Here is a 13,348-nt window from a genome sequence, read left to right as displayed (position 1 = left end):
TTAAGCTCAATAGAATTATATGTGTGATTAATATTTTATCATTTAAAAACAAAATAGCAGATAAATTTTTTACACCACGAAGCTCAAAAGTTTAATATAAATATTATAAGATGTTTATTTAATTTCTTCTGTTTTTTTGGTTTTAAATTATAATAATAAATAAATAAATAAATAATAAACGCAATATAGACCTAAATAATCCATTTTATTTTTTTGAAGGAAAAATAAAAAGTTCATAGAAATGTTAAAAAAAGAATAAATAAAAATTATTTTTAACATTTATGATATATGAATTAAGAAGTTGTATTGAGTACAGACCCTAGTAAATCGAATTTTGAAATCCACAAAAAATTAAAAGAAAAATTAAAAAATAAAAACAAAGTAGTAGTATCTAATTGTTTATGTTATTTGTAATAAATCTAAAAATCACCAAATATTCATTTCTAAAAGAATTTGATTGTAAATAAATATTTTGTAATATCAAAATACTATAGAAAAGGGATTTGGTATTCGAATAGGAAGATCGTAATAGATATTATTTATGGTTTAATTAGTGTATTTGTTCAGATTATTAAAGAAATTCGATAATTAAGTTTAATACAAGCAAATAGTCAAATTCTTTATAAAGTAAAAAAATAAATTGGTATATTTGCAGTTAAAACTGATTTTTAAAGCAATACAATTATGAAAATAATCTAAATACTATCTTATGCACTAGCGTTTATAATTTAGGTGTAAAGTTAGTCTTGCCCAGATAAACAATGCACAGATCCTGGCTAAAAAACATGCAAAGATCCAAAATATTATTAATGCATTGATACAAAGAGTGATTGTTAAAATTATAGTACAAAAACATATAATGGGAGAAGAACAGATAATTATTAATGTCTTGAAGTTAATTCAACTTAATCAGATACTTAAGTTTAATGTTGGAATTCTACTTCCCAGCAGATTTGTATAACAAATACATAAAATCAGTGCATCGATTTCTAATATGAGATGGATCCTAAAAGTAATTATGTTGGACTTTTAAATAATACTTAGAGAGCTTAAAGTTTATATAAATGTGCATAACCTAATACTGAAGTATAATAAGGTAAATTACTTTTTATACAAAATTTAAAACGTTTCGTTCAACATTTTAAAGCATAAAAATCATGTTTATTTACTTAACTAAAATTATTAATTCATATCTTACAGGCAAGTAAAAATAAGGTTTATTTTTATTTCCAAAAGAGTGGTGTATTTTTTAAACTTTATCGAGCCAAAAACTTAAGAGTGAAAAAAACTTAAAAAAAATAATTAATAAAATGAAATATTTTCTACACTTGATCCCTCATTTAAATAAATAATTTTTTATATTACTAAAATAAACATAAAATACTTGAAGAAAATAAAAAATAAATAAGTCACTTTCTACTATTTAATTAACTTGATTTTGTAGACTATTAAAACTTATAAAATAAATTATGTTATTATTAGTTCTTTTAGCCTTAAATTGTATAATATGTAAGTAAATTGATTCAAATTTTGTTTTGTATAGAAGGTGAATTGATTAAACTAAAACCTCCATACTGTTTAGATCTTTCATCAAAGAAAATAGTAAGTTTAGACTAAGGTGGGTTTGTTGGAATTGACTCTAAAACATTTAATTGCTTATAAAAGAATTAAACATCTAATAATACAATATCTTTCTGTTCAAAAGGGTAAAATTCTATTTATATTTTTTATAACTTTATCAATAATTAAATACTTTTTTACTCGACTCCATAATTAATTAGCTATTGTATTTTTAACAATACATGCACTCCACTGTCATAATATTTACCAGCTAAATTAATAAATTTTGCTTGTGCCCAAATAGAAACAGCCCCTTCTATAGAGTGCTTTTCAGATTTAACGCTTCAAAAAAAATATCTCTGCTTAGACTTAGTAAGTAATGTGTGTACTAACATAGTAGATTTATCAAGATATGCAGTGGTAAAGATTTGTTAATAAATAGATATTTATATTAATTTTAATAATTTAGGGTATTTAACCTAATGGTACGTGTGTCTAGTCTAATGTAACTTACTCGGGTAAATGAACATTATTTTTTGGTGTTGTAAGTTTCAATAACTAATAATAAATATTTTAAAAAAAGAAATTTCTTTTTGCTCAGATTAAAGCTGTATATATAAAAATGGGACACAACTCTCTTGCATTCCTTTTAATGATACTTATATTGGAATTGATAAATAGCAGCTATGTTTGTAGAGGGGAAATAGTACTGCAGTTAGGTATCATTTTGTTAGTTATTTTTTAACTGTATTTTATTATTTAAAAAAGTAAATAAATAGATATAAGTTTATCAATTAATTTTTAATTAAAAAATAGGTGTAAAAAATACAAATTCTGCATAGAATAAAAGAATTTTACATGTGTGGACCTATCAACTGACTATCCTTTTGATAGGATTGCAAGGGAAACAAATACTACTAACTGCCTAAAATTAGATAATATTAATGGATAAAATATCGAAATGTGTGCTAATGGATATTGCTTATATTCAGAAACCAAACAGCTTAAATCAGATTTTTGTATTCCTTATGGAGGGTCTTTTAAGACTTTTGGCCCTTTTATAGGAGTAGAATCAGTAACAGAAAGGTGTCTACTTGAAAAAGATGAAGTCGATAGTAATATTCTATTCAATATTTTAAAATGTTTTTTCTTAAAATTTATTTATTTATTTTTAATTTAGGTATTTTACTTTGCTTCAGTCTAAATTATTGTATTCTGAATAATAATAAGTAATTACATTTATTTCTATAGTTTTATTTATTAAAAGCTTTTTCAAAAATATTTAGTGGTAAATAGATTTGCCAAAAATTATTTTATCCTTTCTCATATGATAAAATTGATGAAACCAAGTATAATTATGCAGCTAAAAACTCCACAGGCTATTGCTAATATATTAATTAAGGTTAAATTAATTAAATTAAATCATCACTTTTAATTTTAATTTATAAATAAAATAGCTAATTCTGTAAGTTGTGCAGGCCCTTAGCTTTGTCTTTAAGGAGATAAATGTATTTCTTTAAACGATAATGCTAACTAAAACAGTAAGTATGTAGGTAGAGAAGCGAGCAGCTAAACTTGTATTGGAAGCAAAGCATATTTTGCAATGTATTGTAAACTAAATTATTGCTTAATTAATAACAAATGTTTTGAGCTAGATTCTCGCTACGTAGGAAGAGAGTATGAATCTTCAAAATGCTTATTCGATAGTCAAAAAACCAACAAACAAATTATTTAATGCATTCATGGGTATTTTCTAATTTAAAGCTTTATTCAAAATAAATTAAATCTTCATAAAAAGGTACTGTATATAACAACCTACGCCTTAATAATATTCTTGTGTATAACTTGATTATGATCCTGCAAAAAAATCCGTAGGTAAAACAAAAAAATTTTCCAAAAACTTTTTAAAACTAAAAATATGCAAATAAATAAAAAGATATTTTAAAATCAAATTTAATTAAAATAAATAATATTTTTTACTTAATCTAGGTTAAAATAGTCTAAGTCAGTGTTTAGATGTGGGATAGACTGTAGCCGTAAATAATTTTTTTTAAATTTTTTATTTAGCTGATTTTGTGACATAAAATTTAATTTCTTTAAGCAATATTAAAAATATTTAATGGGAAATTTACTTTTCTTTGAAACATTTTTAATTTTAATTATATTTTAATATAATAGGTAAGTTGTTTTAAAGGACAAACCTGCTTATATGCAAATGCTTGTTAAATAGTAGATCCTTTATCTAATTACAAATGTTCAGCAAGTGATGGAACTTGCCTTTCCTCTATAAATAACTGCAGTCTTTGCAATTATTAATAATGTCTTAAACCTAATGATTATAAAACCTGTGTTTTTTTAGATACTAATTGCTAAGACACATAAGGTATTTTAATAAATATTATAATAGCCCATGTCAAAAATAATTTATCGTTTAATAAGGGAGATGCGCTGATACAAATTCTGGATAGTGCAGTGTGTGCCCTTAAAAGACCTGTCTCGTCAATGGAAAATGCATAGCTTTTAAAGATATGAAAATGAAAGAAAACGAATGTTTAAAACAAATTAGACCAGATAGACCATGTGTTTTTATTGATATGAATGTGTTTGGTGATGACAATGAACAATAATGTGCTAACTTCGAAAATGTTTGTGTTTTATAAAGTTAAGCTAATCCTTAATTTTAATGCCTGAGATGCCCTAAAAACTTATTAAATTTAGGAGACAACAGATGCTTGAGTTTTTAGCAAAGAGATGATAGCTAAAAATAAAATATGAATACAATCTTTCAATTAAATTTAATTTATGTCAACGAGGATACTTGCAAAGGAGTAATTTGTAGTGAATAGTTAATAAAAAAATGTCCTCCAGGGTAAAAATAAATAAGCTTTTAGTAAAAAAAAATATCATCTATTTTTTAAAAAATAGTTGTTACTCCTGCAAAGATTTGAACTATTGCACTTAATGCATAGAAGGATATTTTCTATTTAAAAAATCTGAATAAAGTGTGTAATGTATCTAATGTGATTATAACTATATTCCTATTAATTAATATCCTGACACTTATAGACTTCCATTTGGTACAAATTAAATCACTTAAAAATGTCTTGATTGTAGTCTTGAAACAGGATCTTGGTAATTTTATTAAATTTTTAGTTTGTTTAATAACTCATTAAAACAATTATTAACTTTATTAATTTCTATAGGAATAATGCATAAATGTCTACTAAACTTTGTTAGCAAACAATTGTGAAATTTACAGTCTAGTCTTAATAAAGTTTAATTTTAATAGAAAACTAACCTCCATTCGCTATGAGCTATACAGTTAATTATAACAGCAATCTTGATAAATATTAATATCCGAAATACTACCTAACTTTTTTAAAATTATGTAATAGTTAATTATTTTTTTATTAATTAAATCTTTTAATTATAAATAAATTTTGTTTATTTTTGTATAAAAATTACTTAAGAATAATATATTGAGAGAGGGTTGAGGTTTTAGTTTTTTCTTATTTTTATATAATTGTCTACTCTCATTAAAAGAAAATGCTTTAAAAAATTTTTATTTTTCGTGAATTTATAATCCCTATTTGCAATTAAAAATTTTTTAAAGCGGGATTTATAAATTAATGATAAATTTATTAAAAAAAATATTCCATTGATATTTATATTACAAAATTCAATTATTTTTTTGTGACAATTAATTTTAAATTTATTGTTTAATTTTAGGTGTATAAGATAACTGTACATTTTGCTAATTATAATGGAAAGACAATTAATAGACTTCAGTTTGCACAAAATGCTTACAGGGATATTACTTAGATTAATCAGGTTAATGTTAAGCTTGTATTTAAGGATGCACACAGTGTGAATTAGGTTTTTTAAATAGCAACGGAGTTAAATAATATTATTATTAGATTAGTTAACAACAAAGATAGTATTTAGGCTCAGTTAGTTTGACACCAATATGTTAAATTTGTAATTCTGCATACATATTTTCATATGATTTAACTAAATGCGATCCTTGTGGGAAGGGTTGTGCTTCTTGCTAATATGGTAGTTTTAATTATAAAATTAATTAACTAAACTGTTTTTCAATATAATTTAAAGCAAATGAAAATGGTTATTTTAATATTGGTGAATCAAATAATGTCCAGTTAACAGATGATTAGTATAAAAGCTTTGGTATTTTTAAATAATGCTCTTCTTGCATACTAAATACAGAAACTCAATAAGTAAATGGTAATTTAAATATCAAATCAATTAAATTTGATCAATTTTAATAAACTCTTTTCTTAATTTAGGAAGTGATTGTGGAGAGTAGATATAAAATTGTGCTGTTCATTCCCTAATTAATTCAAAAACTAATTAAATCAATTAAATTTATGATTTATCTTACTTCAAAGGTGGTTCTTCAACTGATTCTTCTCTTATATGCTTAGCTTGCTAATTCTAATACATTTTATCAAGTAACAAAAAAGTTTGCCAAACAAATTATAACATCATAGATGTTAATTGCTTGTAGTTTGAAACTGACAATGTTTCTTGTAAGTTATGCAAATAATTTGCTCTTGATAAAAAAAATAAAGTTTGTGACACAAATTATTAATGTAGTTAAGCAGTAATACAATTATACATTCATCTGAATTTTAAACAAATAAAAATCATTTAATTTTAACTGAAAAATATAAAAATAAAAATGAAAATTAATATTTTGAAATTTTCATATTGAAATATTCATTAATAATCTTCATAAATAAATCATTAATTTTGCAAAATTAAATATTAAAAATTTTTGCTAATATAATTCATTTTGAGTATTAAAATATTTCAAGAACCATAAAAATAGAACAAATTTATTTAATATTTTTGAAAAAAACATATTTTAAGAATAATCTTCATTAAAAAATTATTCATTAATATAAATTAGGTTGCTGGGTGTGATAAATGTGTATATGAATATTACTAAGATTAATAGTTAGGTTAATTGATGTATTTTACATGTCTTGAATGTTCTAAAGAGAATTACATGATTACTCTACTTGGATGTGTTTAATGTTTTGAAGGGTGCTCAAGATGCTATGAAATGGGATATGATTCTTAGAAACAAAAGTTTAATATAACTGCTCATATTATGTATGAAAAATTTTAATACGATATTGATACAAGATTAAACTATAAAAGGATATTAAATGCAAAGACTTTTTGTAGTGCATGCCTTGATGGTTATTATTTTGATCCTATTTAAAAAATATGTATAGCATTTCCATGTGGTTAACTTTGCAATACCTGTATATTTTAAATTAATAGATTTTATTGCTTAGATTGTAATTAAACAGCTGTCATATAATAGATTTCCTCAATTTAGCTTTTTATGGGAAACTTCTTTTTTGGATAAAATTACTTTAGCTCATAATTATAAATCAGTACTTTTACATCAGACTAAAAATCGTGCTAGTCCTGCCCATTCTTGTAAAGTTCTTGAAATTATCAAAATTGCTTTTATTTAAAATTTATCGATATATTCAATTTTTTATTTATTTGGATATAAAAATAGATGCGAAACATGTGATCAAACAAATAATTTATTTTAAAATGACTATTCAATATACTAAACAAAATGCTTTTCCTGTAAAACAATGCAATAATTGTAGTTAGGTGGTTTAGCTTTTTAAAGTTATTTTTAAGGTTATGAAGTAAGGTTTGATAAGCAAAGATCTTAGTGTACTTTGTGTAAAATAGAAGATTAATCTTGCTACTTTAAAAAATATACTAAATTTTATATAAAATGCGAAAAAATCTCTTTGTTTGTTGGCGAAGGAACCAAATAGAGTCCTTTTAATTTGAATATGATTTCAGAAATAAATAATTTTGACAATTTAATTTTAGATGAAATGAATTCTAATTTAGCATTTGTTGCTTTAAATGAAATATCATTAAAATAGCTTGATGTTGATTTAGTATTTCCTTCAGGAATTTAAAATTGCATTCTTTTAAAACCATTAGAAATTAAATCTAATTTGATGCAAAAAATAAAATCTTTGGAAGTGTTTCATCTAAATATAACTTATGAGTCAGAAAGCCTTCCATTCCATCAAATATTACCTACTAAAATTTAAGGATTTACAAATGTCTCTATTTCTAATTTAACTATTGATTCATATTCACCTGATTTTGATTAGTTTAAGATAGGATTTCAGATAACATCACCCAAATTAAAATAAGTTTATTTTAATAATATAAAATTCTAAAGAGGATATAAAGCGCCATAAAATGTTCTTTTAATTTAATTAAGCAATCTGTTAAATACATTAATCATAAGAAATACAACATTCAGTAATATATTTTATAATAATTATCAAGCTATAAAAATTGATTATCCTTAAGGTTTTTCTAACCCTGATATTTCAATAATATTAGATAATGTCAACATTTCTAACGTAAAATTATTATTATTATTCATACCTTAACTTTATCTTAATACTTAAACCTTTGTTCAAATTTTTTAAAAAATCATCTTTTTTTAATTTTTAATAAATTATTATAAATACAACAAAATAATTTTTTAAATTATAAAAGGTTACATTTAATTCTTCAAGTTTTATCTAGGTAAACCAAAACAACACATAGTTAAGTATTATAAATAGTTAAGTTTAGTTTTGTGAATTTGATCACTCAAGCAACTTATTTGAATACCTAACAAATAATTATTAGTTTATTTAAATGGTTACAATTAATAATTTTATACTTAACAATAATTTATTTTAAAAATAATCAAAAGTATTATCATGCAATCAATTCATAGGTTCTATATTTTCAAACATTTTAATTACAAACAACACTATGATGTTTTAGGATTAAAATTAAGTTATTTCGTTATTTGAGCTGAACTGCCTTCAAGCCAAATCTTTATTTGTTTAAAACAATAAATTTACTCAGTATGTCATCTTTAAAGCACTAAGAAAAAATAAAAATGCTTCAAACTAATTTCATATTACTAATACAATATTTAATGATAATACAATAACAAGTAGTCAGTATATTTTTTTAATTGATAGTAATCAGTTCATTGATTAATTTATTATTTAATCTATTACAATAAATAAAAATTAAATAATCGCAGTAGATTCTTAAAGCTTTAAAATATGTTAATTTATAACTTTATCAAATATCAACAAATTAATCTTACAAGATGCATATTTAGCTAATTATGGTGAAGTACAGCTTTTAAAAGTTATTTCTGCTAATTATCTTAAATTAAAATCATTGAAAGGTGTTTAAAGTGAAGACAACATGAATAACTACTCAATTATTGAAATTAATAATTTGCTTTAATAAATGATTTTAAAAAAAATTAGTTTGTAAAATATCGTTTACTAAAAAGCCATTATAGAGATCTATATTAAATAAAAACAACACGATACAATTTCTGAAAAGGTATTAGTTATGCAAGATATTTAAATAATAAATTGTACTGCTTATATAACACAATAATAATTTAACATAGCTCCTATTTTTATTGGATCTTAGATTAAAGAAACTCTATCTATTAATAATTTTATTGTTTAAGGATCAAAATTGCTTTATGCCATAAAAGCGAATGTAATTTATTAAATATAAATAAATAACATATTTTATGAATTAAAAATAAACAAAATTCTCATAAATTTTATCTTTTTTTCAAGATAAATTTTGCTTTTTCGATTATGATATTAATTAATTTCTATAAATAGGAAACTCCAACTAAAATATCGACATGTGCCTATATAGAAGCGTAGATAGGAAATATAGAAGTATTAGATTCAAAGTTTTTAAACAACTTTTCTATTAAGAAAAGTAATTGCTTGATGCTTTTTACCAAATAATTAAAAATTAGTAACTCAATCTTTAAAAATGATGATTTCAAACTGGATTCTTCAAATACAACTGTAAAGGGAGGATTTATATATTCATTAACTGAAAGAGTTGATATTATGAATTCTCATTTCGAAGGCGGTATAGCATCATAGGGTGGTGCATTATATTTAGTTTTTTAGGTTTAAGGATTCCTAAATGTTTAGGGTTCTTCCTTTCTCAACAATTTAAGTTTTAATTAGTTTGATAATGAGAATAAAGGTGGTGCTATTTATATTGATTCTTAACTTTGTGGATTTTAAGGAGAAATATAGTCATCCAGTTTTATTTAAAACATTGCCTATTATCAAGGAGGAGCTATATTTATACAAAATTCTTAATCTAAAAAAGTTATCAAAATATCGTAATCAGAGTTTATAAATAATTATAGCAAGCTTGGCTCAGTTTTTTACTTTGAGTTTTAAAAAAAGCATGCAAATGTACTCTAACTGATTGATTCTTCAATTAGCTATAATCCAAAAAATTTTTAATAAAACCTTTTATAAAGAAATATTTTAAAATACTTCTAAGAATAAAGTTTCAACTTTTAATAATTTTTTATTAACGGATTTGTACAAGTAAACCTTTTTAATAATAAATTTATCATGGATGAGTAACCATATAGCTTCATGTTAAGAACAAATTATGATATTCAAGCATTTATTTAAGCATAAGAGATTGAAAGATTTATAGATTAAAATAACTCATATCAAAACATAGCCTATCAAACATCTTTAATAAAACTTCTTTAAATAGTTTACACTGAAATTATCAGCAGTTAATTTTACAAAATTGCCAGCTAAACAGCTGGTAACTTCATATAAATAGAATCAAATTATATACATATTTTTGATACTTAGTTTTATAAAAATCATTGTCAATCATGCAATAACGGTTTGCTTTAAATCAGTAGTTATTATCTAAGTATTATGAAAAGTAATTTTGAGTAGAATTAGGTAAAAGATAAAGGAGTATTATTCATTCATTAAAATATAATTCCAATTTAGAATTATGGCTCAAGAATCTTGTCATTCATATCAGATTTAAATTATCTATTTGAACTTTCATATCTCACATTTAAGAGTAATTAGTCATAGAAATCTGCAGGTGCTGTTTACATAGAAAGTTCAAGCACATATTTTTTAAATTGTAGTTTTGTATAAAATATAGCTAGTGAAGGTAATGGTGGAGCTATATATTACAAAGGTGTAGAATAAAAAACAAATATAAAGATTAAAAATAGCTTATTTTATAATAATTTAGCTTAGATTGGAGGAGCAATTTACTCAGAAAATGGACAAGCTATTTAAAATATATAATCTTAAAATACATTTATTAGTAATATAGCTAAACGATTTTCCTCCAATACCTTTTAATACCCTCATCACATGATAGCAATTTTAAATGGAACAACATTAATGAATAAAACAATAATACATTCTAGTGGAAAAATAAATGTAAAAAAAATTAAATTTATATTTGTATTTTGAAATATTTTTTTTAAAATAGAATGAACTTAGCATATAATTAATGACTCAAGAAAATGAATTTTTTATGGAATTTCAATAAAATATCACTCTTAATATTGTGATGAACGACACTAAAAGAGCTTATCTAAACTAATCCCAAATAATTTAATAAAGCGGAAACTTTAAATTAAATAATGTGATTTTATATGGTGTATTTGGAATAACAGTGAAGCTTACTTTTTCGTCGAGTTTAATAAAATACCCATTATATGATACATTTACAGGCGAAATAACTTCTTACAGTTCTGAATTTAATAGCTTTGATTTAATCGTTAAATTTGTTGAAGGCTGCGAATTAGGATATTAACATGTAAAAATATAAAGATTTGATTCTTGTTAAAGATGCAGTGATCCCTTTTATAACACTTATCCAGGCTAAAAATGTATTAAATGCCCAAATTATGGAATTTGTGATGGATCTATGATGTATCTAAGAGAAGGATACTGGAGATAAAGTTTAAACTCTTCCTAGGTTTATGAATGCAACCCCACAGCACAAACTTGTTAAGGGGATATTGATATTTATTAAAAAAAAACCAAATAAATAAGAAATTAATAAATAAGATATTGTAAAAAAGGTAGAAATTGCTTTAAGAAAAAAATACAAGCTTTGTTATATAATTTTTTTAAAAAATAATTAGGATTTACTGGATATATATGCTCAGATTGTGATTTGTATGGAAAATTTTGGAATAGCTCTTTTGTTCAAGATGGTAATTTAGGTTGTATTGAGTAAATAAATTTATTAATAATTCAAATAAAATTTTAACTAAAATTAAAAATAAATTTAAAAGCTGCTCTTAAACATAAAGTACAATATGGGTATATATTCTAATAGTCCTTGCTTATTCGATTTTAACTTTGTATATGGTAAATAGCTATTTAAGTTAGATAGCTTCAAATGTATCTATAAAAGTTCTTTATCTCATGAAAGTGTATATACCTAGAAATACACAGTAAACAAGCTTTTATATTAAGCTTATTACATCTTATTTGCAGATATTTATGATAGTCAGTGATATCATAAAAGCACAGCTATAAAAATATTAAGTTTTTATAAGCCCTCTATCCGATCCTAATAAAAAAGCTCTTTTTTCTTTGGATTGCTCGTTAATTGATTTTTACAAAAGCTAGGAGCTAGATTACATCTTCGTTAAAGTGCTATTATCCTAATTAACTATTATTGCTTACATCATCATTTTCATTTTATTTTATTTTATTTAGAGACTATTAACAAAATAAAAAATTTATTTGATAGATATTTTTTCTGGAATTAATTTCATTTATATTGCAAATTAACCTTCTGTTGTTTAACAAGTTATTGGAAGTGTAATTTCTATATTTTTTTTTTTTTTGAAATTTCTAACATATTTAAAATAAAAATAGGCAAGTTGTGTTGGAAAATAAGGAATTGTTTTTGTAAGGACCTTCACTTCTATCAGTTGTGATGAGAAATTTTACGAATAGAGAAATAAAATCCTTTTCCCTATTTTAATTTTATGGACTGTGTTTATTCCTTTATTTTTATTATATTGCTTACGAAAAATAAAGTACCACTTAAATAAGGTCATTAACTTGAAGCTTTTTGGTGTTTTTTACTTTGACTTTAAAGAGAAATATTATTTTTGGGAATTAATTAAAATATCTTTAAAGTCAATTATTGTTATAGTTAACAACACTTTTGTAGATGATTAAAATCCCCTAAAGGCTTCAATAGTTTGTGCTATCCTACTAGTCTATTCAATATCAATAAATTAGTGTAATTCTTTAATTTATTTTTAAATATTAAGCTTATTTATTATTTTAATAGATAAACCTAACATCAATAAAATATTAAATTACATGGAGTAGCTAGTTTACATTTTATGCTCAATTAGTATTGGTTTATGTGCTTATCTATCTGAAAGCTAAACTGTTTAATAACAATCTAGCTCGAACATAGCTTTTTATATTCTCATAATTATAAATGTTTATTCTGTTTGCATTTTAATAAAAAATATTATTTAAATAATTCTAAAAGAATAAATAATAAATTTAGGAAGGCTTATTGATAAAAAAATATAAAATTTACCTAAACTTAAATACTATCTAAAAAGATTAGGGTATTTCGATAGAAATAGGATTTTATATCTATGGAAAGTTTTAAGAAAATCTATTTAGTCAATTAATCTTTATCAAGCATCTATTTATCATAATAATATTGAACGTTAAAATATCAATTTTTATTACCAAAAAAGTAAAAATTATTATATAAATTTCTCCTCAGCAAAAACAGCAAAAACAGTTGCTGTATGATTATTTTATGTATTATATCATTTATATTTTATTCAAATAAATAAACATGTATTTTTGATTTTATTTTCAAT

At 22.8% G+C, this 13,348-nt stretch overlaps 1 protein-coding gene across 1 annotated transcript; it reads left to right on the top strand. All coding sequences in view use genetic code 6, as the record gives it.

Moving 5' to 3' along the window:
• Positions 1 to 684: 684 nt before the first annotated feature.
• On the top strand, positions 685 to 13,277 carry TTHERM_00491040 (transmembrane protein, putative; the record flags this gene model as incomplete). Its single annotated transcript, XM_001016881.2, has 27 exons — positions 685 to 1,096; positions 1,544 to 1,706; positions 1,782 to 1,980; positions 2,030 to 2,078; positions 2,144 to 2,279; positions 2,377 to 2,675; positions 2,741 to 2,789; positions 2,847 to 2,962; positions 3,018 to 3,306; positions 3,359 to 3,435; positions 3,550 to 3,596; positions 3,739 to 3,943; positions 4,000 to 4,429; positions 4,486 to 4,692; positions 4,764 to 4,948; positions 5,290 to 5,616; positions 5,671 to 5,802; positions 5,865 to 6,181; positions 6,491 to 7,032; positions 7,118 to 8,000; positions 8,140 to 9,162; positions 9,294 to 10,910; positions 10,963 to 11,560; positions 11,624 to 11,714; positions 11,777 to 12,311; positions 12,369 to 12,741; positions 12,793 to 13,277. 27 exons carry the CDS (start codon positions 685 to 687, stop codon positions 13,275 to 13,277), a joined length of 9,786 nt encoding a protein of 3,261 aa, XP_001016881.2.
• Positions 13,278 to 13,348: the final 71 nt, after the last annotated feature.

Source organism: Tetrahymena thermophila (genome assembly GCF_000189635.1).
Source record: "Tetrahymena thermophila SB210 genomic scaffold scf_8254636, whole genome shotgun sequence".
NCBI classification, from domain to species: Eukaryota; Ciliophora; class Oligohymenophorea; order Hymenostomatida; family Tetrahymenidae; genus Tetrahymena; species Tetrahymena thermophila.
This window is presented reverse-complemented; position numbering and strand designations above follow the sequence as displayed.